Below are 27,172 nucleotides of genomic sequence, written 5' to 3' on the forward strand. Positions count from 1 at the left end.
GAAAAGGGCACAAAATGAACATGTTGCATCTTCCTGGAGCACCAATTACACTACCTGGTGATTTTTTAAAAATACTTTCATGACAAATTCTCCAGTATGTACCAAAAAGGAAGGCTGAAACTCTATCAGATGTTAAGATTAAATACAAGTCTCCAGGGTGTAGAGAACAGGAAATTTTCCTACACTGTTGGTGGGAATGTAAATTGGTACAATCATTACAAAGAACAGTATGGAGGTTCCTCTGAAAACTAAATACAGAACAACCATATGATCCTACAATCTCAGTCCTGGGCATATATCAGAAGAAAACCATAATTCCAAAATGTTCATTGCAGCACTATTTATAATAGCCAAGTTACAGAAACAACCTAAATGTCTATCAACAGATGAATGAATTAAGATGATATATACAAGCAACTTATACAACTCAACAGCACAAAAGCCAACAACCCAAATGGAAAAATGGGCAAAAGACCTGAATAGACATTTCTCCAAAGAAGATAAACAGATGGACAACAAGCACATGAAAAAATACTCAACATCAATGATTATTAGAAAAATGCAAATCAAAACTACCACAAGATACCATCTCACATCAGTCAGAATGGTTATCATTAATAAGGTCACAAATAAATGCTGGAGGGGGTATGGAGAAAAGGGAACCCTCATGAACTGTTGGTGGGAATGTAAGCTGGTACAACCACTATGGAGATCAATATGGAGGTGACTCATAAATCTATACATAGAACTACCATATGACCCAGCAATCCCACTCTTGGGCATATATCTTGAAAAAGACACATGCACCCACATGTTCATTGCAGCTCTATTCACAATAGCCAAGACATGGAAACAACCCAAATGTCCATCAACAGATGATTGGATTAGGAAGGTGTGGTATATAAACACAGTGGACTACTACTCAGCCATAAAAGAGAGTGAAATAATGCCATTTGCAGCAACACTAGATGGAACTAGAGACTCTCATCCTGAGTGAAGTAAGTCAGAAAGAGAGAGACAAATACCATATGATATCACTTATATCTGGAATCTAACATATGGAACAAATGAACCTTTCCACAGAAAAGAAAATCATGGGACTTGGAGAATAGACTTGCGGTTGCTGGGGGGTGGGGGGGTGGGGAGGGGATGGATCGGGAGCTTGGAGTTAATAGATGCAAACTATTGCCTTTGGAATGGATTAGCAATGAGATCCTGCTGTATAGCACTGGGAACTATGTCTAGTCACTTATGATGGAGTATGATAATGTGAGAAAATAGTATATGTACATGTATGTGTAACTGGGTCACCATGCTGTACAATAGAAAAAAATTGTATTGGGGAAATAACAATGAAAAATAAATTAATTAATTATAAAAAAGTTGTACATATAAAAAATGGAATATTACTCAGCCACATAAAAGAACAAAATAATGCCATTTGCAGCAACATGGATGAACCTAGAGATTATCCTACAAAGTGAAGTAAGCCAGAGAAAGACAAATACCGTATGATATCATTTATAGGTGGAGTCCAAAATATAATACAAATGAACTTATCTATAAAACAGGAAGATACTCATAGACATAGATAACAGATCTGTGGTCGCCAAGGGGGAGGGGTGAAGGAGGGGTAGATTTAGATTAGAAGATGTAAACTATTCTATATTGAGTGGATAAACATGGTCCTACTGTACAGCACTATTTTCGATGTCCTATGATAAACCATAATGGAAAAGAACATTTTAGAATAGAATATATATGTATAACTGAATCACTCTGCTGTATAGCAGAAATTAACACAACATTGTAAATTATCTATACTTCAATAAAATAAAAGCGATTATTCAGGGAAAATAAAAATAAAATAAATAAATGACAGGTCTCCAAATACATTCTGAGTGAACAGCAAGCAGTTTTAAAGTTGATGCTACAGAAAAACCTTCAACCACTCCCATTAGCATTCGCTCCCCTCTTGCTGGTCAGCACATTGATGAAAACACTCCAAAAAGTCCTGGCTACCAGGCGCCACCTGGTCACCACTTGCTTCCCTATCTCTAGTCCACCAAGACTGTCCTCACCTGTCTCTCCCGTACACTCTCACCTGTCTCTCCTGTACACTGTCTCATCTCAGATGCCAGAATGAGCACATTGATGGGTAGGTTGTAAAATTTCCTAAACTGCACCTGACCTCAAAAGCAGCACAGTTCTCCTGGCCTCAGTTACACCCACTTAATGCTGTTAGGCGGTCAGCTTTCTCTCTATTCCTAAGGCACAGACCCCTTGAGGGTGGGAACTCTATCTCCTACTGATTCTGATTCTTTGCAGTGATTTCCTCTTGACTGATGGACGATCAGAGTGTACAGCCAATTCTGCTGCAGGTTACCCAGCATGCAAAGAAGAACACTAAAAATGGAAAAGTGGGAGGTCCCTGGTGGCACAGTGGGTTAAGGATCTGGTGTTGTCACAGCTGTGGTGCAGGTCTGATCCCTCACCTGGGAACTTCCACACATCATGGATGTGGCAAAAAAAAAAAAAGATAGAAAAACGGAAAAGTAAAAAGTTAAACACAAATAGAAGCACATCAAATCATACCCAGTGACTTAACTGGACAAACAAGTTCTTATTTGTGAGTGATGAGTTTATAATACTATGATGAGCAATGGAAAAAATCACATGATATGATCAGCAGTTAAAAATTTCAAGTGAGGGAAAATGATTATTAACACTATGCCACACTCTAGGTTAATTTAATTTCGAATTTAAGTCAAAACAAAATGTAAGAAAAAGTTTCTAAGAAAAGCTATGGTTAGGGAAACCAGTATTAAAGTGAAAAATAATAGAGTAAAACATATTCCTGAGCAATGGCCTAATAAATTAAGCTGAAATAATATAACTTGGGAAATAAAACATGAAAAAATGTCTAAATTCTTGCCTGACACTAGTTAGAAGAAAAAATGGATTTTGCCAAAACATGGAAGGAAATTATTCAATTCTGATAATTCAGGACTTCCCATAGGCTTTGGGGGGTATTTGTTTGTTTGCAGCATATGGAAGTTCCCAGGTTAGGGATCAAATGAGAGCTGTAGCCACTGGTCTACACCATAGCAACAGCAATGCCAGATCAAGCTGTGTCTGCGACCTACAACACAGCTCACGGCAACGCTGGCTCTTCAACCCACTGAGCAAGGCCAGGGATCAAACCCAGGTCCTCATGGATACTAATAGGGTTCATTTCCGCTGAGCCACAATGGAAACTCCCCCACAAGTTTTTAAAAATTATAAAAATCATAAAAGGCAACAGTGTTGACCAATAATATTTCTCTCGAGTTAAATGTTTTATAAACATTCCTGATGTTTTTCGGACTACTTTTAGTTGTCTGGATGACAGACATTAATAATTAAGCCCAGTACAAAAGTGCACTCTGTACCCATCATATAAGCTATAAATGTCCCAGTGGTTGTGCTTATTTTGAAATGTACCACATATACTAGATGCAGATAATTTTTTAAATTACTAAATCCCTGGAAAATAAATTTATAAATCAGTACACATCAACCAACTGCTCTGTTAATAAAATCATTCCCTTTAATGCCACCACGAAACATCTGAGTGGTTCTATTTTTTCCTCCCCCGCTTTCCATGTATCATTGCAAAATACAGCCAGATTATCAGGGAAAGATGCATAACTGGGACAGGCTGCAATTTATTACATGCTTTTTCCAGGACCTACAATACATTCACCAACACTCCATGTAAAAAAAAAAAAAAAAAAAAAAAATGCACCTCAAGATCACAATGTCCTAGACATTTTCTCCCATCCATCACTAAACTTTTCTTGCGTTAATAAGCTCTTTTCAGAAAATGATAGCTCTCCTGGAGTGGCTACAGTTTTGCCAAACTTCAACAGATAAAGAGATTTTGTCTCCATTGTGTGTCTTCTTTCTCAACTGACTCGCCTAGGAGCAGATTATAAGAAAATGTCTCTTTAAAGGCCACAGAACAAGGAAATTCTAATAACAGTAACAGGAAGTTGATTTTATACATCAGAAGCCAGTAAACAGTCAGGGAAACCACTTACGCTCAAGGTAAAGATGGACTTTGGTGAATAAGAATTTATTTAAATACTGGTTTCAATCTTAACAGAGTAAGAACTTTCTTAAAGAAATTCCCATACCCAAACCCCTTTTTGCAAAAGTCAGGGCAAATGTAATCATGATAGGAATACAGGTAGATGGCATTAAATTAACAAATGGGAAGTCTTTTTTTTGAGTCCCTAAGAATAGAGAACATGCATCTACCGGCAGAAACATGGAAGTACGCACTGAAATGGAGAATCTGTGCAAATGGTCACGTTGGCAGGGGCAGAGGTATAACCATAATCTTTTCTCTCCTAATACAAGTTTCAACAGCACACATGGAACAAGAACGACTTCAACTATTCTTAAGCTGTGCCAAGGGTTCATGACCTATAAAACTAGTATTTTCACCAAGGCACAAATGGTGCTCACTGGTGAGACGACAGCCAGTAGCCCAGCCTCTGTGTCTCAGTGTGGCTTTGCTGTAATCGTCATACTGTATGCAGTTATTTTCAAGAAGCATTTACCAAAAAAAAGAAAAAAAAAACAAAACAAAAAACGCATTCTCTGAGGAAAACGGCCCCAGGAAAAACGTCAAGTACTGATGCCATTGATTGAAACTGCTGTGAAGAGATCTTAAAATACATAGGGATAGGAATTCCTGGTGGCACAGTGGGTTAAGGATCCAGCGTTGTCACTGCACTGGCTCAAATTGCTGCTGTGGCATGAGTTTAATCCCTGGCCTGGGAACTTCCATGTGCAATGGGTATGGCCAAATACATAAATAAATTGAAAGAATAAAATATATAGATATAATTCTTAACAAAAAAATTCAAAGTTTTGGATAAATTAAGGCATGGAGTGCTGAGTATTTTAGTGATTTAGTTGTATGAGGTGATTGACTCTACCGCAAACTCAAAGCAATGGAGGTTCACTAACATCAGTAAAAGGAGAAAGGAGGTGAAATCAACCTATTTGCAGATTAAAAAACAAAAGCAAAAACTCAGCTAAAGGAAATAAAAAATATGGTGCAGTGAATAAATCACAGGATGTCAACAGAAGAGAGTTAGGAAGGAAGAAATTTCTACAATGGCACAGTAAGCCAAACTGAAAACACCTGGTGCAGTGGTCAGGGAATGGACAATTTAACATAGTCAAAATGCCAAAAAATATACAGGTTTAATGCCAATTCTTATTCAAATCCCAGTGAGATATTATGGCAGATGGAGACAAGACTATTCTAAAATTTATACAAAAGGCAAAGGAACTGCAATGGTAAAGCAATGTTGAAAAGAGGAATAAAGTGGGAAGAAACATTCTACCTGATTTCAGTACTTATTAAAGTGCTACAGGATTCAAGACTGTGTGGTATGGAGGGACAGACAGACACATAGATGAATGGAACAGAATACAGAACCCAGAAAGAGCCCCACATAAGTACAGCCAGCTAATCTTTTGCAAAAAGTGCAAAAGCAATTCAATAGAAAAATGGTAGTCTTTCAAACTGTCTGGAGTAACTGGGTATCGATAGACAAAAAAATTAAAAACTCAACCTAAGTCTCACACCTTATTCAAAAACTGACTCAACATGGATTATACATTTAAATGTAAAACAGAAAACTATAAAACTTTCAAAAGTAATCATAAAGGAAAATATTTATAGCCAAGGGCTCTTCACCAATGAAAGGTTCACGTGGCTAAATGCACCATCCACAAAAGGAAATACTGATAAGTTGTACTTCATCAAAATGAAAAACTTTTGCTTTTCAAAAGATTCTGTTAAGAGAAAGAAAAGACTTGAGTTCCCACGTGGTGCAGCGGGACCAGCAGTGCCTTGGGAATGCTGGGTTGCAGGTTTGATCCCCAGCCCCATACAATAGGTTGAGAGGATCCAGCATTGTAAGTTGCAACTGTGGCTTGGATCTGATCCCTGGTCCAGGAAATCCATATGCCTCTGGGCAGCCATTTAAAAAAGGAAAGAGAGAGAGAGAGAGAGAAAGAAAAGATGAGCTACAGACTGGGTGAAAACATTTGCAAACCACACATCTGATAAGGGACTCATATCCAAAATCTATAAAGAACTCTCAAAAGTAAACCCTTAAAAAAAAAAATCCATTGACCAAAGAGAATTATACAGATAGCAAATAAGCACCATGAAAAGATGTTAAACATCACTATTCATTAGGGAAATGCAAATTAAGACCATGATGAGATATCACTAGACACCTAGCAGAACAGCTAAAATTAAAAAGTAGTGAATAGTATCAAAGTTATGAGCATGTGGGGAAACTAGATCTCTCACATACTGCTGGTGGGAAATACAAAATGGGACACTTCAGAAAATAAGACCAAATATCTCAAAATCAAGAGAAAAAACAAAGGACAATAGAAACAAATTTCCATGTGACACGAACACTGGAATTATATATTACAAAAATGCTATAATAAACCTCTTTAAAGAGAGATGAAAACAGGAAGACTATCACAAGAGAATCTGAATCTGAGAAATGAAACAAATGTAAATCTTGAAAACTTAATTGAATAGATGGGTTCACCAGCTGACTGTACCAAGTAGAAGAGATCTGTGAACTGTTAGAAGGGTCAGAAGGAATTATCCAGACTGACATCCAAAGACTAAAAGGCAGGAAAATCAGCTGAAAATGTAAAAAAAAAAAGAAAAAAAAAAAAAAAGACATGGAGAAAAGGAGCAAAAGATATACTACTGGAATCCCAAAAAGAGGGACGAGAGAGAAAAAACCAATGTGTAAAGAAATACTGGCCAAGAATTTTTCAAAATGGATGAAAAATATTGAGCCACAAACTCAAGATACTTTACAAATCCAAACAGAAAAGCAGAATGAAATAATCACTTCTAAAATAAAAATTAAAGGAGTTCCCGTCGTGGCACAGTGGTTAACGAATCTGACTAAGAACCATGAGGTTGCAGGTTCAATCCCTGGCCTTGCTCAGTGGGTTAAGGATCCGGCATTGCCATGAGCTGTGGTGTAGGTCGCAGACACAGCTCGGATCCCGTGTTGCTGTGGCTGTGGTGTAGGCCAGTGGCTACAGCTCCGATTCGACCCCTAGCCTGGGAACCTCCATGTGCCGCGGGAGCAGCCCAAGGAATGGCAGAAAGACAAAATAAAATAAAATAAAATAAAATAATAAAAATTTAAAAATTAAGACTTACAGCTGATCTTTCAAATGGAAACAGTGAAAACCAGAAGGGCTAAAGCCAATCCACCAGCGACTACTCAGACAGGAAGACAGAAGTGTTTCCAGAAAAAACCGAGCAGATTTACTGTCAGCAGCCCCCTGATAAAAGAAATCTTAAGGGAGTTCTTCAGACAGCAGAAAAATGGTCCCACGTGGAAGCATGATAATGCAGGAAAGAGTGAAAGGTCCAAGACGGCATACTATACTGGTAAATCTAAATGAACAGTGACTGTTAAAAGAACAATGTCTTGTGGGTTTTATATAGATGAAATTAAAATACATGAATACAACAGCACAAAAAGGATGAGGAAACAAAATAAATTAGCATGTTATAAGGTCCCTGTATTGTCCATAAAAATATAAAAGTACTCATTTAAGGTCAATACTAATAAATTAAGGATACATGTTATAATCTGTACTGCAAACACTAAAAGAACAATAAAAGAATGTATAACTCACAAGCTAATAGAGGCTTGTTAATAAACACCTGATTAATCTAAAAGAAGAGGAAAAAATGAAAAAATAAAGAAGTACAAAGAACTAAAGTTATGAAAGTAAGATGATAGACTTAAACCTACATGTTTTTAAGCCGCATGTGCACAGGATAAGACTTCCAAAGCCGCGAAGAATTCAACTTCTCAAACAACAAAACAAAACCTCTTAGAAAACTACAGTAGGCGTTCCCGTTGTGGCCCGGCAGGTTAAGAAGCTGACATAGTGTCCCTGAGGATACAGGTGTGATCCCTGGCCTCACTCAGTGGGTTAAAGTGGATTAAGGACTCCATGCAAACTTTTTCTTTTTTCTTTTTTTTTTTTTTTTTGTCTTTTTATGCCCGCACTCGCAGCATGTGGAAGTTCCCAGGCTGGGGTCGAATCAGAGCTGTAGCCGCTGGCCTATGCCACAGCCACAGCCACACGGGATCCGAGCCGCATCTGCAACCCACACCACAGCTCATGGCAGCTCCAGATCCTTAACCCACTGAGCGAGGCTGGGGATCAAACCTGCATCCTCATGGACACTAGTCAGATTTGTTTCTACTGAGCCACGATGGGAACTCCACACAGGAACTATTTTAAAATAGAAATGAAGAAGGAAGCTTTAAGAGGAACTCACAGCACCCCATGAACACGTGACACACAGGAGGTAGTGAATACATCTTTGCTGAATGCAGAAATACAGAGACATAGATAATCATGGTCCCGTCCAGTACATTCATAATATCACCATTCAATGAAAACATCAGCTTGATATATTTAGTCCATATTTATAGCCTTCATAATGAACTAGAGAAAATACAAGCCCATTGTGTAGCTAAATAAAAATGGAAGCCTGAAAACTTATTAATTCAGCACCCCCAAAATAACGTATATCCTTCGTTTTCTATAATTTACGGTAGCTTTTCTTCTCTCCGCCTCACTCATATGAAAAACTATTATGCTCTCCGTATTTCAGTTTATGGCACAGAAGAATCTTATCAAAAACACTTGAGCAATAATTTTCCCCTGCTCATAAAAATAGGCTGAGTTTATCTAACCTTAAAAATAGCCTCCATTTATCCACAGCCCTGGCCCCTTCCTTGGAAATCGCACGGCTAAATCAAGCAGAATTCTTGACCCCTGATGGTCTGAACAAGCAGAAAAGGGTGCAGTTATTCACTTTCTCTCTGATGCAAAGATTTGCAAGTCTTTCTCCTTGATTTATTTGGCAGGCTCTTTTGGTCAGATTTTAGTGTGCTCCATTATTAATACTAGAGGGCAACAGCATCATCATTGTTTTTTTACTTTTTTTTTTTTCTTGCCACCCCAAAGCATATGGAGTTCCTGGGCCAGAAATCAGATCTTAGCCACATCTGCAACCTAAGCCACAGCTGCCACAATGCTGGAGGCTTAACCTACTGTGCTAGGCCAGGGATCAAACCTGCATCCCAGTGCTCCCAAAACACAGCCAATCCTGCTGCACCAGAGCAGGAACTCCTGTTTTATTACTTTTTTATTTTTTGGCCATGCCTGTTGAAGTTCCCAGGCCAAGGACTGAACCCACGCCACAGCTGTTAACTAGAGCCACTGCAGTGACAACACCGGATCTCCAACCCGCTGAACCACCAAGGAACTCCAGTGTCATCACTGCAAACACTGAGATCTTCAGGTTCAAGTCTGTGTCTTATTCCATTCTTAGTCCTCTGGGTTATCCTCTTACAAAATTCTGGGCTTCAGTCTGCCCACATGTAGAGAGAAATGGAGAAATACCCTCTCTGCTCCATCCCTACCTTGTGACCGCATGAAACTAATGGGATCACTGGTACCATTCTCTACTGACATTGAGGTATTGGCTTGGGGCCTTTCCAGGGCGAGATTTTTGTTCGTTAGAACTTACATCATATTTCTTGTTTGGCCAGCCATGCTACATTCTCAAAATTTTGTTCTGTTGAAAATGTCCTTGGCAGGACCAAAACTAAAAATGGTCTACTAACAGTAAGTAGATACGGCCTTTTCTTTTTCATTCCATGATGAAAATGTTGGGAAGCTACCTCCCCATCTTCTAATTTGTGCTTGCATGTGACCATCCTCATCTCCCCTTCTCTGGACCAGTAGCCAAAAGCATTCTAACTGGGCAGAAGGATGGTAGAGCCCCAGAGGTACAGAGGAAGAAGCCTCTAGTTTATACTGGAGGGAAACCAATAGATTCCCAAAGCCTCTCTTTTGCACAAGAGTGATTTCATTCTCTAAGAAAGGAGTGAGAGCTGGCTATGTGTGATTGGGTAAGTGTTAGTGAAGGCCCACTCTAAAATTTAATTCTGGCACATGGAGGAGTTCCCGTTGTGGCTCAGAGGGTTAAGAACCCAACTATTATCCATGAGGATGCAGGTTCAATCTCTGGCCTAGCTCAGAGGGTTAAGGATCCAGTGTCGCCACAAGCTGCAGTGTAGATCACAGATGTGGCTCGGATCCAGTGTTCCCAGGGCTGTGGTGCAGGCCTGTAGCTACAGCTCCAATTCAACCCCTGCCCCAGGAACTTCCATATGCTGCAGGTACAGCCATAAAAAGAAAAAAATAAAAATTTTTTTAAAAAATTCTGGCACGTGGAAAGGTAGAATCCTTGAGCTTCAAACTGTGAGGACCTCTCACACCCAGCAAACGCTAGCAGCGCTGGACAAAGCTGGGCGAGTTCAAGAAGCAGGTAACAAGACTGAATGCTTCATCTAGTACATTACATGTTGAACAAAGTTCTTAAAAAGTTACAGAGCATATAAATGTAACTGACATTTGGCATACACATATACATGTATAAGCACTACGTATCTACATTAGGTAAAAGGCACTGTATCTAATCTGCCAGTGCAAAGGTGACCTACTTTTACCTTTATTCTGTATTTGATGCACAGCTGGCCTGTGGTTCAGCTGGTTGAGCAGATACTATGAGAATCATCTCAAAAGGAGTCTCCTTTTAAGAAAGCGTTGTGGGCAAGGATTGAAGCCCTGAAGAGATTAAGATACACTCTTTGTTGTTAATTGCAAGCCTCTGCTGAAAGCTTTTACGTTTCTATCACTGGTGTTAAGTATGAAACCAATTGGGATTGGCGTGCTTATATACTACATACATTTCCTGATCAGATTAAAAATAAAGCTCTGCAAGCTATAAACTATAGACGCAATACACTGCCAATTACATGTAAGTTTTATGGGCATTAAAGTATCCCTGAAAATGCAAATTACATAATTTTCTGAAAAATTACTGAAACTTATTTATCGAGCTAAACTATTTTTCACAGTAGGAGAGGCAGTTGCTACCAGCAGAATCATTTTTTTCCTAAGATATTTTGACAAGTGCCCCTGATCTGAGCTGTCAAAAAAACTGCTTGAATCTATCTACTAAAAATTATTTGTAAATATGTATACAAACCCTGCCATCTTTCTGAGTCCGTAGCTCTGGGAGAAACAAGGAAATAAAGCCACTAGCAATATGAACTCCTGGTCATCCTAATAAGATATGCTTGCTTCAAGCCTCACTGGATTATTTAATCACCAACACGTTGCAACGTCCACACAAAATACGCCCAGCTCAGAACCCATGAAACCCTAACTCTGGGAACGGAAAGATCCTCCAGCATAAAATGAAATTCTGCCAAGCTCACCTGAAACCATGGGAAAACACTGTGCATTCTTAAATTAGGTAAAGCAATGAGTAATTATCTGCTGAAAGAGAAGATGCTATTCATTTTTCTGTTATCCGTGTGCCCAATTATGGCAGCAGGTGGTGTCTGCTCTGGCCTTCCCTTGCTGCATCGATCAACCTTCCCCTCCCCCTCCTAGATTATGCTCGCTCCCAAGCAGAAAAAAAAGGGAAAATAGTCACTTTCTATCGACCTTAAGCCACCCCCCACTCAAGCTACCACCAACGCGGGGCAGGGAGGAAGAGGTCACCGGTGTCAGCTGCCTCCGCTTTCCACGTGCTCCTGGCCTGCGATCCAATCCACTTCTGTGGCTCTGCTATTGCCCTGATGGCATCCAAATCTTAGGTCTCTGGCCGCCCATCCTCCCTCTGAAACTCACCATCCACATCTTCAGCTTTGTCCCTTGTCAGGAGGGGCATCCTAAGACGGCCAGAACCAAGCATCGCAACTGGACGGCTTAAGCAACTGACTTGGACCAGCTCCCAGCTTTGGAGGCTGCAAGTCAGAGATCAGGGTGTCGGGAGGGTGGGTTCCCCCCAGACTGAGAGGGGGATCCCTTCAAGGCCTCTCTATGGGCTTCTGGTGGCCTCAGGCCTCCCCTGGCTCCAGGGCTATCCTCACGTGGCCTGCTCCCTGTACCTTTGCACCGTCTTCCCTCTGTCCGTGTCTGAGTCCAAACCTCCTCTTTTTCTTTTTTTTCTTTGTAGGGCCTCACCCAGGGCACATGGAAGTTTCCAGGCAAGGGGTCGAATCATACATGCAGCTGGCCTATGCCACAGCCACAGGAACACTAAACCTGAACCACATCTGTGACCTATACCACAGCCTGTGGCAACATCAGATCTTTAACCCACTGATCGAGGCCAGGGTTCAAACCCCGCATCCTCATGGATACTAGTCGGGTTGCTGCAGAGCCACGATGGGAACTCCCCAAACCTCCCCTTTTTTATAAATACACCAGTCATGGTGGATTGGGGGCCACCCTCATGACCATTTTAACTAGGTGATCTCTGCAGAGACCCTGTCTCCAAATAAGACCGCATGCTGAGGTCCTGCAGGTTAAGGCACCACCACATGCCTTAAGATCAGTACGTCCCAAACAAACCCCATAGCCTCCACTTACCGCCTTTCTTTAAGTCTCCTAAGCTCATCTTGTCTTCTTCTCATGCCTGATGGGTTACCGGTCCAGTCCAGCCTGCATTCACGGCATCTCTTAAGTCTCCCTCTCCTTTTCATTCCCACAACCACCACACAAATTTAGGCTAAATTATCCTGCACCAACTCCACGGTGACTGTCCCAAAGAAGCTTCTTAGCTCCAGCCTCTCTCTAATTTCTCTCTATCCCAATTTATCTTAAAAATTGCTGCCACATTCATCTTCTTAACAGACAGCTCTGACCCATTTCCCTCCCTAGAGAGAAGAAAAAAAAAAAAAAAAAAAAAAAACACTTCAAGGGCCCTCCTTACCTTGTGAATTAAGTATAACTTCCAACCCCTCATGGTCTGCAGGTTCCCACCCTCCCAGGGTTACCCCAGCCCACTCTCGCACCACCCCTTTCCCAAACACGGCCCCATGTGTTTCCGGCTGTTTCTGTCAGAGTCCTGCCAAGAAAAAGGACTGCAATCTCAAAGGGCTCCTTTGAAAGACTATTTAATGAAGGGACCAAGGAGTGGGCAGGGAAGGTGACGGGGCCCAACAGAGAGGGAAAGACACCTAGCGACCAGCCGCAGTGGAAAGCTGAACCAGCCCTCTCTCTGACAAACAAGGGGAGGAAACAGAGGCCTCCTGGACACAGCAGGGCACAGACAAGTGAAAAAGCCATCAGGGATGAGAAAACAGAGTCCCAACATGCTGCCTTGACTCACCTCTCTTCTGCCCTGGGATGTTGTCTGCCCACTTCCTCAGCCCAATTCATCAAAATCCTATCCCTCTTCAAAGGGCATATGAGCGATATTAAAGGTATTTTTTAAAGGTAAAAGCATCACTCAAATACAACATGAACATGTGTCTAAGACTTTAGTGAATTCATAATTAAATGAAAAGAACCAGTATGATGTCACCAGATCTTTTAAGGAAAACTCCAAAGAACATAGGAATGCATGCACCCATCAGGAAAACAGAAGTGACTTTGCTCACTAAGTGCAAAACTTCTCAACATCCACATCTGCATTCCACCAGATATGATCTGCATTTTCTATGATCAAGAACCCAACATCTAGGAGTTTCCACTGTGGCACAACAGATCGGTGTTATTGCTCTGTGTCAAGAATGCAGCTCCCATCCTCGGCCCTGCACAGTGTGTTAAAGGATCCAGCATTGCTGCAGCTGCAGTGAAGGCCGCAACTGTGGCTTAGATCTGATTCCCCAGCCCAGGAAGTCCCTATGCTGCAGTGTGGCCAAAAAAGAAAAAAAAAAAAAAAAGGAACCCAACCTCCAGGAACAATTTCCATCAGTTTTCCATAACTAACAGAGTTGTAAAATAGCACATGGCCAGAGGAAAGGCACAGAGAACCAAACGAGTGAGTAAGACAGACAAGGTACACACACACTTCTTTTCTTATGGCCCCAATTCAGTCTTCACAATTTTCCCTGACTATTGGAAGGAAAGAAGGGAGAAGGGAAGGAAAGAAAAGGGCTCTAGCATCAGAAAGACCGTGGGCTCATCACCAACATCACCTACTCACAAAGCACCCTGGAGCAAATAATTTCACCACTCTGCAAATCAGTTTCTTCATCTGTATAACAGTGATTAACTGCTTTATGGACTAAATGAATGGTTTCAGGCATCAGGTGAATTGTGACTATCCTGAGCCACATAATTGATGGCCAAAAGACTTGAGGTCTTTTCATTTTCCTTCACTTCAAAGCATGGAGCTGAACCAGAAATTCCTTCTCAGTCTGAAAACTCTGTGATTGTAAATGCTGCCTCCTCCAGGAAGCCTTGGACCATCCTCATTACTGGACATGGATCCCTCCCCTCTCAGCATCCTCTTCCATAAAAGGTGTCTGCCTCCCATCCACTCCAAAGGACTGCACTTGGCCTCTCCTTCTTCCCCATCCCAGCAACCAGAGGTACAAGAAACTCCCCAAAGGCAGGAACAAGCTCAGATATACTGGAGGCCCGGCACCCAGCCTGGTGCTTGGCACATAGTGGGTAGTCAACAAATATTTCAAAATGAACTAAAAGAAAAAAGGGATCAAAACTATAGTGAGATATCACCTGTCAGAATGGCTCTGCTCAGAAAGACAAGAAATAACAAGCATTGGTGAGGGTGTAAAGAAAACCCTTGTACACTGTTGGTGGGAATGTAAACTGGTGCAGCCACTATGGAGAACAGCACAGAGGTTCCTCAAAAAATCAAAACAGAACTATCATATGATGCCAAAACCCCACTTTTGGGCATTTAGTTGAATGATACAAAAACACTAACTCAAAAAGCTATATTCACTCCCTGTTCAATACAGCATTACCTGTAATAGTGAAGGCACAGAAGCAACCTAAGTGTCTACAGATGAACTATATGTGTGTGTGTGTATACACACGTATATACATATATAAACACACACACATACGTATATGAAATCTTGCCATTTGCAACAACCCAGATGGACTTTGAGGGTATCAGGCTGAGTGAAGTAAGTCAGACAAAGTCAAATACTATATGATCTCACTAATATATAGAATCTGAAAACAAAACCTCTTTCTGAAACTGCTCCCAAAAACTTCTGAGGAAGGAGGCCACCATGACCCTGATACCAAAATGAGATGAAGATACTACAAAAAGAAAGACAAGTACAGGCCAATGTCACTGAAGAACACAGATGCAAAAATCCTTTACAAAACACCAGCAATCCGAATACAACAATACATTAAAAGGTGTATGATCCAACCAGGCTCACAGAGAACAAACTAGGGGTGGCAGGGACCATAGGGAGGGAGGGGTATAGGGGTGTGACAAAATGGGTAACAAAAAGGTAAAAACTCCCAATTACAATATAAGTAAGTTCTGGTGATGTAATGTACAGCACAGTGACTGCAGGTAATAATACGGTGGATTTGAAAGCTGCTAAGAGAGTGGATTTTATCAGAGAAAAAAATCTGTATTACAGTGATGGATGCTAACTAGACATTGTGGTGATCATTTTGCAATATATATAAATATACCATTACATTGTACACCTGAAACAAATATAATGGTGTATGTGAATTATACCTCAATGAAATAGAGAGGAGAGAGAGAGAGAGAAAGATAAGATAGATAAATAGAGATAGATAGAAATAGAGAAAGAGAAAGATGGAGAAAGAGCATGACAGAAAAAGAAAAGAAGAGAAAAGAAAAGAGGGAGGAAAGAAAAAGAAAGAAAGAAAGAGAGAGAGGGAGGGAGGGAGGGAGGAAGGAAGGAAGGAACGAAGGGAGAGAACGAACCTAAAACAGTCCCACTGGGAAAAGGGGGCGAAACCACAGTTCTCTCTCCTTCTTTACCAGGCAGGCTAAGCATCTTCTTTTGCTCAGGATTCAGGCTGGGTCATTTTTCAGGCTTTCCTGAGTGATGCCCTTCTCCGTAGCAGCAGCAGGACCTTTACATTCAACAACAATACCCCATCTTCTGGGGATGATGGCCTCCTTTACTGTCACAAGAAGGACAGCAGCAGAACTCAAAGCTTTAAGCTTCTCTGACAGCCTTCAATCAGAAACAATTCATCTCAGCTTTTCGCTTGTCTGTGACTCGAGAGGCAATGTTCTCCAGACATGTCACTGAGCCTAGAAGCCAGAAGCTGTAAGCTGATCATAACTCCCAACCGCAGGCAGGGTCCTTAAAGACAAATCACGTCACACGTGTCCAGGACCAGAGGGGAACGAGGGGATATTCTCGAAGATCGTAAAGAGAGAGGTAAATGGGCACCAAAGATTCAGTCCCATGGGAGGGGGTGAGTGTGGATTTCTGCTAAATTTTTCAAGTACCCCAATCATCCTTCAATGTGCTGTGCTTCTCTGAAAGGGGAAAAAAACCTGTGTTCTACCCAATGGGCTCATTACTGTAAGTGTCCCTTAAGTGCCTTCTGGTCAAATTTTGGTCAAAAGAAATATGGAGTACTATCTTTCATGGTGTGACCAAAATTTCCTCATGAAATTTTAAGTCTGAAATAAATAGACTCTAGTGAAATTCAAAAGAAGTCACATTTTGACCACCATAAACCCACTGCAAAAAATAAGTGAGCACAACGTTTTGATTTCTTTTTCAGCCACACCCCATGGCATATATAAGTTCCCGGGCCGGGGGTCGAACCCTCGCCACAGCTGCAACCTACACCACCGCTGCAGCCATGCCTGATCCTTAACCCACTCTGCTACAGCAGAAACTCCAGTGAGCACAACTTTTAATGGCTATAAACTCAGTGTTAACCTAGGTTAACAATGTCCCAATTTATTCAACATTAGGGATTTGATTTTTCCTGGAATTTTCCTTTTTCCTTATCTCTTTTTCTTTGTGCTCTCAAAATAGATATTTTACTTTGAACCTTTGATTATGTATTAAATAAGGGTGAAATTCATGGGTTCATGTGAACTTTATGAGTCTGATTCTAAATTCAGAGGGAAATAAAATAATCAAGAAATCAAGTGTAGGAGTTCCCATTGTGGCTCAGTGGTTAATGAATCTGACTAGGAACAATGAGGTTGCGGGTTCGATCCCTGGCCTTGTTCAGTGGGTTAAGGATCCGGCGTTGCCGTGAGCTATGGTGTAGGCTGCAGATGCGGCTTGGATCCCACGTTGCTGTGGCCCTGGTGTAGGCCAGCAGCTATAGCTCTGATTAGACCCCGAGCCTGGGAACCGCCATATGCCACGGGAGTGGCCCAAGAAATGGCAAAAAGACCAAAAAAAAAAAAAAAAAAGAGAGAGAGAGAGAAAAGAAAAGAAATCAAGTGTACAAAAACATTTTTAAAACCACAAACTTCAAAGAAAAAAAAAAGGTGCTTTCTGTAGTAGAAGAAAATAATTTGACGGCAGAGAATTGTCCTTGCTGCCGGCTGATGGGGATGTGTGTGCCTGTGTTGCCGCCTTGCCAACTCCAATAAGAAGCACCCAACAGGTAACTCCTGCCTCAACCCTTCTCAGACCCACCAAGGCCCCATCACCCACCCTCTGAGCTCCTACAGCACTTTCTGCTATTCTACTCACTTTGCCCTACATCTGCCACAGCTTCCTAATTAGATTTATTTTTTTTTTCCAGTGAACTGGCAAATACTGATGACCAACTGGTGACAGTTGCTGCCTGGGCACAGCCTCCTGGTGGAAGTCTCACCTGGGCACGGAAGTCAGTGCCTCTGGATCTCTGTCCCTCACTCTGGAGAGAACTCTGCTTGGAAAACAGGCACGAGGCAACTGTGCTCTGATCCTCTAGACACTCCATGTCAGCATCAGGGAAAGCCGGAGGTTACTGTTTCACTGCAGAAACATCACTACAGTTACAGTGAGGTATCAACCCACACCAGTCAGAGTGGCCACCATCAAAAAGTCTATAAATAATAAATGCTGGAGAGGGTGTGAAGCAAATTACACTGTTGGTGGGAATGTCAGTTGGTGCAAACACTATGGAGAACAATATGGAGGTTTCTTCAAAAACTAAATATAGAACCACCATACCATCCAGCAATCCCACCCCGGGGCATATATCTGTAGAAAACCATAATTCAAAAAGATACATGCACCCCAATGTTCATAGCGGCACTATTCACAATAGTCAAGACATGGAAGCAACCTAAGTGGCCAGTGACAGAAGAATGGAAGAAGATGCAGCACATGCATACAATGGAATATTAGCCATTTGCGGCAATGTGGATTATCATACTAAGTGAAGTCAGATAGAGAAAGACTAATATATCATATTCCACTTACATGTGGAATCTAATTTTTAAAATGATACAAAGGAACTTATTTACAGAACAGAAAAAACCTCACAGATTTTGAGATAAAACTTACAGTTACCATAGCACAAACTGAGGAGGAGGAGAACTGGGGAGGATGGGAATGATATATACGCATTGCTGTATGTGTGATGAATAATTAACAAGAAACTATTGTGTAACACAGGGAAATCTACTCAATATTCTGCAATAATCTATATGTGCAAAAAGAATGGATATAGGTATACGTATAACTGATTCACTTTGCTGTACACCTGAAACTAATACAACATTGTGAGTCAACTACACTCCAATAAAATTAAAAAAAAAAAAAAAAGGAGCATCACTGTAGAACTTTTACTGGGCACAGAAACCAGGAAGAACACCTTTTATCTGAGCTTTGAGGCCAACTACTGATATAACATTTTAGGAAACCCCGAAAATATGGGTCAATTCTTCACCAGCCCAAGCAATAACAGGAAGCCACAGAAGCACTTCAAAGCTGAGAGAGTAGAAAGGAAGGTGATCCCTAAACATTTAGCTGCTGACACTGTGATCCACCAGGACAAAAATATCCAGGGACTCCGGGACCATTCGAAGGATGCATGTCCAGTCTAAGGGCAGGGTTTTATTATATTCATCCTGCTGAACGGTTTGAGTCTGGCTAACTCTTAACTCCACCGAGAGCCCCTGAGAGGTAACTAACTCCGCATCTTACAGTTTCTGAAAGAATTTTTAGGAGTTTCCAATGTGGTACAACAAGATCAGTGGCATGTCTACAGCACCAGGATGCAGGTTCGATCCCCAGCCCGGAACAGTGGGTTAAAGGATCCGATGTCGCTGCCGCTGTGGCATAGGTTGCAACTGAGGCTCAGATCTGATCCCAGGCCCGGGAACTCCATATGCCAAGGGGCAGCCAAAAATGGAAAAAAACAAAAAAAGAAAGAAAAAAAAAAAGAATTTTTATGGGATTCTGCCTACCCGAGGTCACACAATGGCTTACTGGCAGAGTCCCAGGGCTCTTCCCATGATTTATAAAGATGAAAGTAAGTGGATAAAACTACTCTACCTGACACCCTGTAGTGCTCTGGAAGTCACCTCACCATCCAGAAGCTTCTCAGATTCTGACGGGAACCCAGTGTCTTCCTTGGGCAGCCCCAATCATTGACTCCCTGAACCTTTCCATTTTTCTCTTTTTCACCTGAGTTCACTTGTCTCAGTCACTTTCCTCTCAAATTCTCCCCACAAGGCTGAGGCAGGATCGGGGATCAAGTAAGGCATCAAGAGTCAGACTGGGAGAAGGTCCTGAGCCAGGGAGAAAAGTCAGCTGAGTGTGGCTGGAACCCAGAACTGAACTCTGTAGGAGGATGCAACGGACAGGACAACTCCAGGTGAGCTGCACTGGCTGAGGAAGGGCAATGCTGGAGGCTAGAACAAGTACTAGGTACGAAAGCAGTCCCAAGCTGAGCTGAACTGCCAAGGAAATCAGGACAGGAGATGATGACAAATAAGAAATAACGAGAACAGGGAGATCCTGCTGTGGCTCAGTGGTAATGAATTCGACTAGTATTCGTGAGAATGGGGGTTCAATCCCTGGCCTTGCTCAGTGGGTTAAGAATCTAGCATTGCCATGAGCTGTGGTGTAGGTTAAAGATGAAGCTCAGATCTGGCGATGCTGTGGCGGTGACGTAGGTCAGCAGCTGTAGCTCCGATTCGACCCCTAGACTGGGAACCTCCATATGCCTCACCTGTGGAGAAAAAAAAGAAGGGGAGGGAGGGAAGGAAGGAAGGAAGGAAGGAAGGAAGGAAACAAAAAGAACTGGACTAATGCACTGAGCACCTACCACAGGCCAGGCATAGTCACAGATTTTGCACATAAATTCTATCATTCAATCTTCAAAAATCCTTCTGAGATGCCTAATATCATCATTATGTCTTAAGGAAAAAAAGTTTAAATTCCTGGCCTGGGTACTGGTGGATTCAGGCCTCAGAGCCAGGGCTTCTGAAGATTAAGATCACACTGGTGTCTCTAGGTCAGTGCCACTGGGAGGAAGAGCGATTTGCAGAACAGAAGACACGTGTGCAAGGATGGTGTATCCAGAGGTAGGAGGGGAGTTAAAACAGAGGCTGTGGGCAGCTGGAAATGAGAGGCCCAGGGCTGTCAGATCTGTGTGGGTTTCTTCTACAGGAGAGAACAGCTTTGGGAAAGTTCCTGTACCTCTTCTGGCTTTTCAGAGCTGGATGAAGCCACTGTTAAGGCTTTTCAAACTCTATTATCCCAAGGATCCTAGGCTTTGGGGCCCAGTTAAGATCATCGAAGCAGAAGAGACAGAACTGGAAAGAGAATGTCATCTTTGGAGACAAGCAAAGATTGGAGTAGATGAAGTGAAAAGCACCCCACAAAAGCATGATCAGAAACATATAAAAATAGAATGGATCCTAGCTTGAAAGCCACAGGAGCTTCGAAAAGGAGTGCAGGATTAGCAGAGTTTGTGAGGTCTAAAGGAACAGGGGGAGAGGGGAACGTTTGGATTCGGCACAGAGAAGGTTACTGGTAATATCTAATAAAGGGATTTTAACAAGGAAGAGATGCCTAGCTAACAATTACCAGTAGAGGTGGAGACAAGCAGTAGGTGGAGACCACATTTGGAGGAGTAGAGCAGCTAAATAAAGTATCAGGGTCAAACAAAGAAATTTTTCACTTGGGAGAAATTAGCATGCTTCAAGATCAACCAGAAGGAGCAGGTGGAGAGGGAGGCAGAGAAAGGATGGAATATGTGCAAGATTCTCGTCCTGGACCAGCAGGCAAGTACTTTCCTGCGATCCAAGACACACAAGGAATTGCAACTTTACGAAGAAGGAAAGAAACGTCCTTGTCAGTGGCTGGAAGGACAAGAGGGCTGATTTAGACAGTGAACCCTGTGAAGGCAAAGATAAGCCTAAATGAGACAGATGAGTTTAAAATTGCTCACAAAGAAGAATGTGTACTGATAAACTACCTTTGGGGCAGTTCTTCAGAGATTTCCACACACTCTGCATTACTCTAAAAATGCCACTGTTATGGGCTGCATGTCTGCATCCTCTCCAGTTTCGTATGTTGAAATCTTAACTACAAGGGGATGGTATCAGCAAGTGGGAGAGGGGTAACTAAATCATGAGGGTGGGACCCCCGAAAATGGGATTAGCACACTTATGAGAAGAAAAAACGCGAGAGAGGTGATTTCTCTGTCGGCTATGTGAGGATACAAGAAGAAGACAGCCATCTGCAAAGCAGGAAGAGAGCCCTCATCACATGCTGGATCTGCCAGCACCTTGATCTTGGCCTCCCCAACCTCCAGAACCATGAGAAATAAACACATGATGTTTAGGCCCCCTGGTCTGCGGTATCCTGTTATAGCAGTTTAAACTAAGTCACTAATTTAGCATGTGACACTGGACTAAATAATTTCACCTTGCTGAGCTTTAGTTTCCTTCTCTGTAGAATGACAGGGCAGGGAGATGCAGGGGTAGACAGGATAACATTTTCCAAGGGTTTTCTTCCACCCAAATGTCCTAGAGTTGATCTTTGTGCTTTTTCTTTCTAATTGTTCCATGCTAGCCTCTAACTCGTTTCTTTGCCATTATAATTGCAGACTGCATTTGTCCTTACTTCAAACACTTCCTTAACACCCACTATCACACCAAGCATACCAAAAGTGGTGTTCAACAAATATTTTGCTAAATTAAGGGAATCTTCATGACATCAGAGTTTCAGGAGCTGAAATGGGCTTCATCCTCTCTCCCTCCTCTCCAGGGGCTACTTACAGAAGCACAGCCACCCAGAAGTTGTAAGTAATCCTTTCTCTGGTCATTCAGCATTGATAAAAAACAATCATTTATGCAATGTCACATAAGTTAGTGCTCTAAGTGTTTTAGATCCTGCCCTTCCTGCCAATGTGTAAATACCAGCTTCTAAATTTAAAAAATAAGCAAAATAATGATAATGATAACAATAATAAAGGCTGAGGTTTTCCATCAGTTCCTTGAAAAAATACCACAATGCATATCTATCTAAAGCTCTTCATGCCTTTGTTATCAGGGGAGCAAAAGGTGCTCACCCAGAATCTTCTCGTTTGTACTCTGTGACATTCCTTCAGCTAAGAAGACTGATTGTGTCTGTTTGCTGTAAACCAAACACATACTTCAGCAGCTCCTAACATAGCCTTCCTCTCCAGGAAAGAATATCAGCTTAAGATTGAAGGTTTAGTCTTAGTTCTGCACTGCTGAGCAAGTGACTTTGCACAATCAGCCTTCCTGGACCTCTACAAACTGGGGCTAGACATTCCAGCCCAATCTACTTCCATGGTGTGTGTTATCATTTATACTTTATGATGATTACAACTAATTGCTGAATTCTTTCTAAGACGCTTCCTATTGATAGTGAGCGAGGTGTAGGTGCAGTGAGAAGAAATCTATGGTGAAACAGTTCATTCTGCAAAGGCAGACCAGAGGAGAGCTCAAAGCATTCCTATGGGAATAACTGTTGCAGCCGGGGACTACTTTCAAAGTTTCAACCTATGCACAAAACTACAAGACACAGGATACCCCAAGAGTGATTCCACTGTGCTTACACAAATGAAAGAAAGGCAAAGTACTTAGAAAAATACATCGTGGTTTTCTTAAAGTCAAGGGATTCTGGTCCACGGCTATACTGGTAAGTTAATAACAACTTTAAACTAAAATAACACACTCCACATCATGGGTATGTTTGGAAACGACAGCAAATAAATCCATTAAGGGCTGAAAGTTGATTTTATGACAGCCTTCTTCGAAGTGTCCCAGCATGTCCAGAGTTTACACAAATGTAGTCTTGATTTCTCTCAAAGATAAACACATCAGAGTGGGCCTGCTTCCAGCTGGTGGGGAAGCCACTGAAAGAAAGGCGATCCTTCATCTCTGTAACCATTTGAAAGGAACATGAGCAAACTCACAATTGCATAATGGAAAAGAGATGAGAGAGGGATCGGCAGGGGCCACACAGTCACCAAACTTGCCTTCACAAAAGAAGAATAAATTCCCAGCAGCAGGCATAACCCAAAGACCCAGTCCATTAAAGAGTTCACCTTTGGTTCCCTTAACAGTGATCACAAAAGTCTTCTAGAAAAAGGAAGAAGCTGTGGACAGAAAATGCCAAAGATCCTTCAAGGCACTACAGGGCTTGAATAAAAATCCAAGAGAATATTTAAGATGCTCGACTCAGAATGGTTGAAATGTCTGGTCCAATTCACCATTATGGCTGTTTGATTTTCTTTTTTTATGCACAACAGCTTCATCTATAATCTCTAACAATTTTATCTAGATACAGAGGTGGTTAATACTCCCTGGGCTACTTTAAAAAAAAAAAACAAAAAACCCACCAACCTCAAAGTGACAAAATTGCACACAACAGAGAAAAAAAAAATGCCCCAGGGAAAAAAGGAGAGATGAATTTATTGTAAGAACTACATTCTCTCCATCTCTAACTCCACTAACATTCCTGAACCATCAACACCCTCAGGTTAAGAGAATAAAACAGAAAGGAGCAAGGGCAGCACACAGAGGCAAGGATTTGAGAATTTCCATATTAAAACTGAAAAAATTTAGAGGGAAAGACATGTTTTCCCTTTAGGTGTTAATGTTACACCAAAAAAAAAAAAAAATTCCCCTGTTCCACCATGCTACCTCCTTCAAGGTCATTCGTCATCAGCACAACCACCTACCGATGTTTTATTAAAAGAAAAATCCCAGGCTAGGACTGCCAGATCTTTACCCAGGACCCACTTATCAAAGGTGTTGCTGGGCTGACAGGCAGCTGTCCAGGGGCTCAGACTTAACATTACTTTATATGTCCAGAAACCCATCAGCAAGCACATTACCTCGGTCCCCATTAAGTATTCTGATAACAGCACCTCCATGAGCTCGGCTTAACATTTAAGCCTGCAGGAAGCCCTTGAGTGCACAAAGCCTTCCAAAAATTTTCTGGCTAATTTTAACCCTATAGGGTTTGGAAAAAAAAAAAAGCCTGAATTTAAAAATTACATAGCATCCATATATTTTATCCAACTGAACAAAAGATTTCATGGAATTGAGAAACATCTTTTCATGTGGCTTTTCTTATATTCTTATATTCTTATTAAAAAATCATACAGACAATTTTCCACCAAAAAAATAAAAATAAACCGTACTACTAGCAGATATTCCCATTGAGCAACGTTTTAAACATGCTGTTCGAAGCTGGGTCTTGGGCCAGAAGTACCACCAACAGCATTTGTAATAGTGCGGCTAGCTTTAGGTCAAATCAATGGCCATGTGATGTGAACCCTGGATTTTATCCTTTCTAAAAGCTCCCTGCCCCTCCCTCAATGAAAAAAAAAAGAGTGCCCCCTCCCAAAAAAATTTACAGGAGCAAAATGGAAAAACAGCTACTTAGAATGTTCCTTGACAAGTGTACTGTTTTCACTTGTTCAGCCCCCACATAAGTCATCTAGGCTATTTTCACACCTGAAAGTTGCTATCTGGTTAATATTTCAAAATATAAACATCTCTCTGACTCTCTGTAGTTGTGGAGGTAATCCTAACTGGGAAGTGACAGCTTTTTCACTGTTGGGGAAAGAAGAGATGCTAACGAGGTGATTCTTAGCAGGAGAAGTTACGGCATCTCCTTTAGGCAAAGGGTTCGCCAGTCCCAGCCTTGAGGTGAACCTCAGCCTGGGAGGTCTCTGCAGCGTTCGAACAAATCAGCGACATGAAGGAGCAGTGCCGAGAGGTACTTAAGAAGAAAAAATTGTATGAGTGTTGAGCCAGCCCTTCCTTGCTGCCACCCAGTGTGTAAATTCTGGGTAGCCACCTTGCCCTTACACACACACACACACACACACACACACACACACACTTTGCTGCACTCAGCGTTCAATATGCCAGCATTTAGAGAACGACACGTTCGCGTTGTCCCCCGCCGCCCCCGCGCGCCCGTACACACACGCGCGCGCGCGCACACACACACACACACACACTCGCTTCCCATCCCTTCCACGTTGTGCAAACAGTTACAGCACCACCGATGGCCCCAACACAGGCAACGCGGTGACCACGGAGGTGACTTTCCCTCCCCGGCGCAGCACCTCGACTCTGGGGCAATCTTGGGGCACGTCCTGCACCCCCTCCCCAGCCCGCGACAGGCCAAGTAGGCGAATCCCTGGGTTGCGTGACGGCGCGTGGGTCCAGCCAGAAAGCCCGAGAAACCTCGCCACCGCGGAATCCCGGGGACAGCCCGCGTCCCTACCGGCCCCTACGCCCCAAGGGCCACCCGGTCTGCCCCCTGCCCCCGGCTCCCCGGAATGTCCCAGCTCCTCCGAGCGGTCAGGCCCGACGGGCCGCCTCCGCGTCCCCCGACTCCCGCAGCAGCAAGGCGCCGGATCTCGGAGCCCAGGGACTGAGCCGGTGCGCCTCCCGCCCGCTTGCTCACTGTGCTCCGGCCCCGGGCTTTACACTCGCGCGCACAGACACGCACCCTTCCTTCCCTCGCCCCAGCAAGCACTCTGCGCCCCCCGGGGGATGCCCGGCTCCTCCCGCATCCCTGGGGGCACCCCCGCCCCGCCCGCGCGTCCGGCGGCCGGCCGCCACTCAGCCCAGACCCCGCGGGTGGGTGCCCCGGGTCTCCCTGCCCCCGGGAAAGGGAGACGTGCAGTGCTTACAGTTCGCAGGAACTGGATCTCGTCCTCGCCCTCGCCCCCATCGGCCATGGCTCCGCGCCTCCTCGCCGGGGCCGGCTCTCAAGCCCCGCGGAGCCTGGCGGCGGCGGCCCCTCACGCTGCCTCCTGCTGCTGCTGCAGCTGCCGCTGCCTGGAGCCGGGGGCGGGAGGGGCCGCGGCTGCCGGGTGCCGAGCTCCAGGCGGTCCCCTCCTGCAGAGCTGAGGAGGCGGCGCGGGCGGGGGCGGCGGAGCCCCAAGCCTCCCGGCGCCGCACTGTGAGGGAGGAGGGCAACCCGGCCGGGAGGACGCGGGCAGGCGGCCCCGCAGCCCCGCCGCGCCTGCTTTCTCACGCCCTGCCTGCAGCAGGGAGACCGCTCGGCCCCGGCTTCTCCGAGCGAGTGCGCGGAGTCCGCGGAACCCGGGTGAGTGCGGCGGTGGGGGCGGGGAGTGGGGGCGGGCAGGCGGTCGGGGAGGAGCTCGCCGGCTCCCCTCCGCTGCAGGTAACCGCAGCCGGCTCCTCCGGGCCCCCAAACCCGAGGCCCAGCGCCGCTTACTGGCCGCGCCGGGTATCGGGACCGAAGCGCATCCGAGGAGCGCGCTGCCTTCCACCTGCGCCCTTCTGTTGCCTGGGCTCATCCACCTGCCGCTTCTGACCTTGAACCCTAGGCTAAGCGTTCCTTCCTCCTGGGAGGGGCTCCCGCAGTTACTCCCTTGGCACTTCAGGTCGCAGGCACGAGTCATCTTTCACCCGGGTGCCCTGAGTGGATCATCTCCAAGTAAAGGTGACCCAACACATGGTATTTTCGGCTTGGATTACCTCTCTTCCCGATCAGCGTGAGAATTCTTCAGTATGGAGTTTCCATGCACCATCCTTTTCACAGATTAACCATACAAACTGAATGGTACACAAAACTAACAAATTCATTCAACAAATACATGATGAATGCCCATGCCAAACCCTGTGGTACAAAAGAGACGAGTTTATACTCTAGATAAGAAGTGCAAACTTTAACAAGGAATTGCCATGAAGGATGGGATGATAGCTATGAGGATGAATCATAGAGACGCTCTAAACTCGGACCATCGTACC

General features: G+C 43.4%; 1 protein-coding gene across 18 annotated transcripts in view; it reads right to left on the bottom strand.

Annotated features, from left to right (window-relative positions):
- The window catches only part of RYR2 (ryanodine receptor 2), a 745,790-nt gene extending 719,312 nt beyond the window's left edge, over nucleotides 1-26,478 (bottom strand). For 17 of the 18 annotated variants that reach the window (XR_014827812.1, XR_014827813.1, XR_014827814.1 and 14 more), the window contains exon 1: nucleotides 26,086-26,478. Coding sequence is in view for 10 of the 18 variants with exons in the window: in XM_084996827.1 (XP_084852953.1) it covers nucleotides 26,086-26,133 (48 nt within the window). In the remaining 8 variants the exon portion in view is untranslated. The remainder of the gene's footprint in view (nucleotides 1-26,085) is intronic. The other variant, XR_014827819.1, reaches the window with a different exon arrangement.
- Nucleotides 26,479-27,172: the final 694 nt, after the last annotated feature.

The sequence above is a fragment of the Sus scrofa genome, chromosome 14 (genome assembly GCF_054392235.1).
Source record: "Sus scrofa isolate SSC_HxYL_T2T_F1_AM1 chromosome 14, Sscrofa_HxYL_maternal_Yorkshire_Landrace_v2.0, whole genome shotgun sequence".
Taxonomy (NCBI): domain Eukaryota; kingdom Metazoa; phylum Chordata; class Mammalia; order Artiodactyla; family Suidae; genus Sus; species Sus scrofa.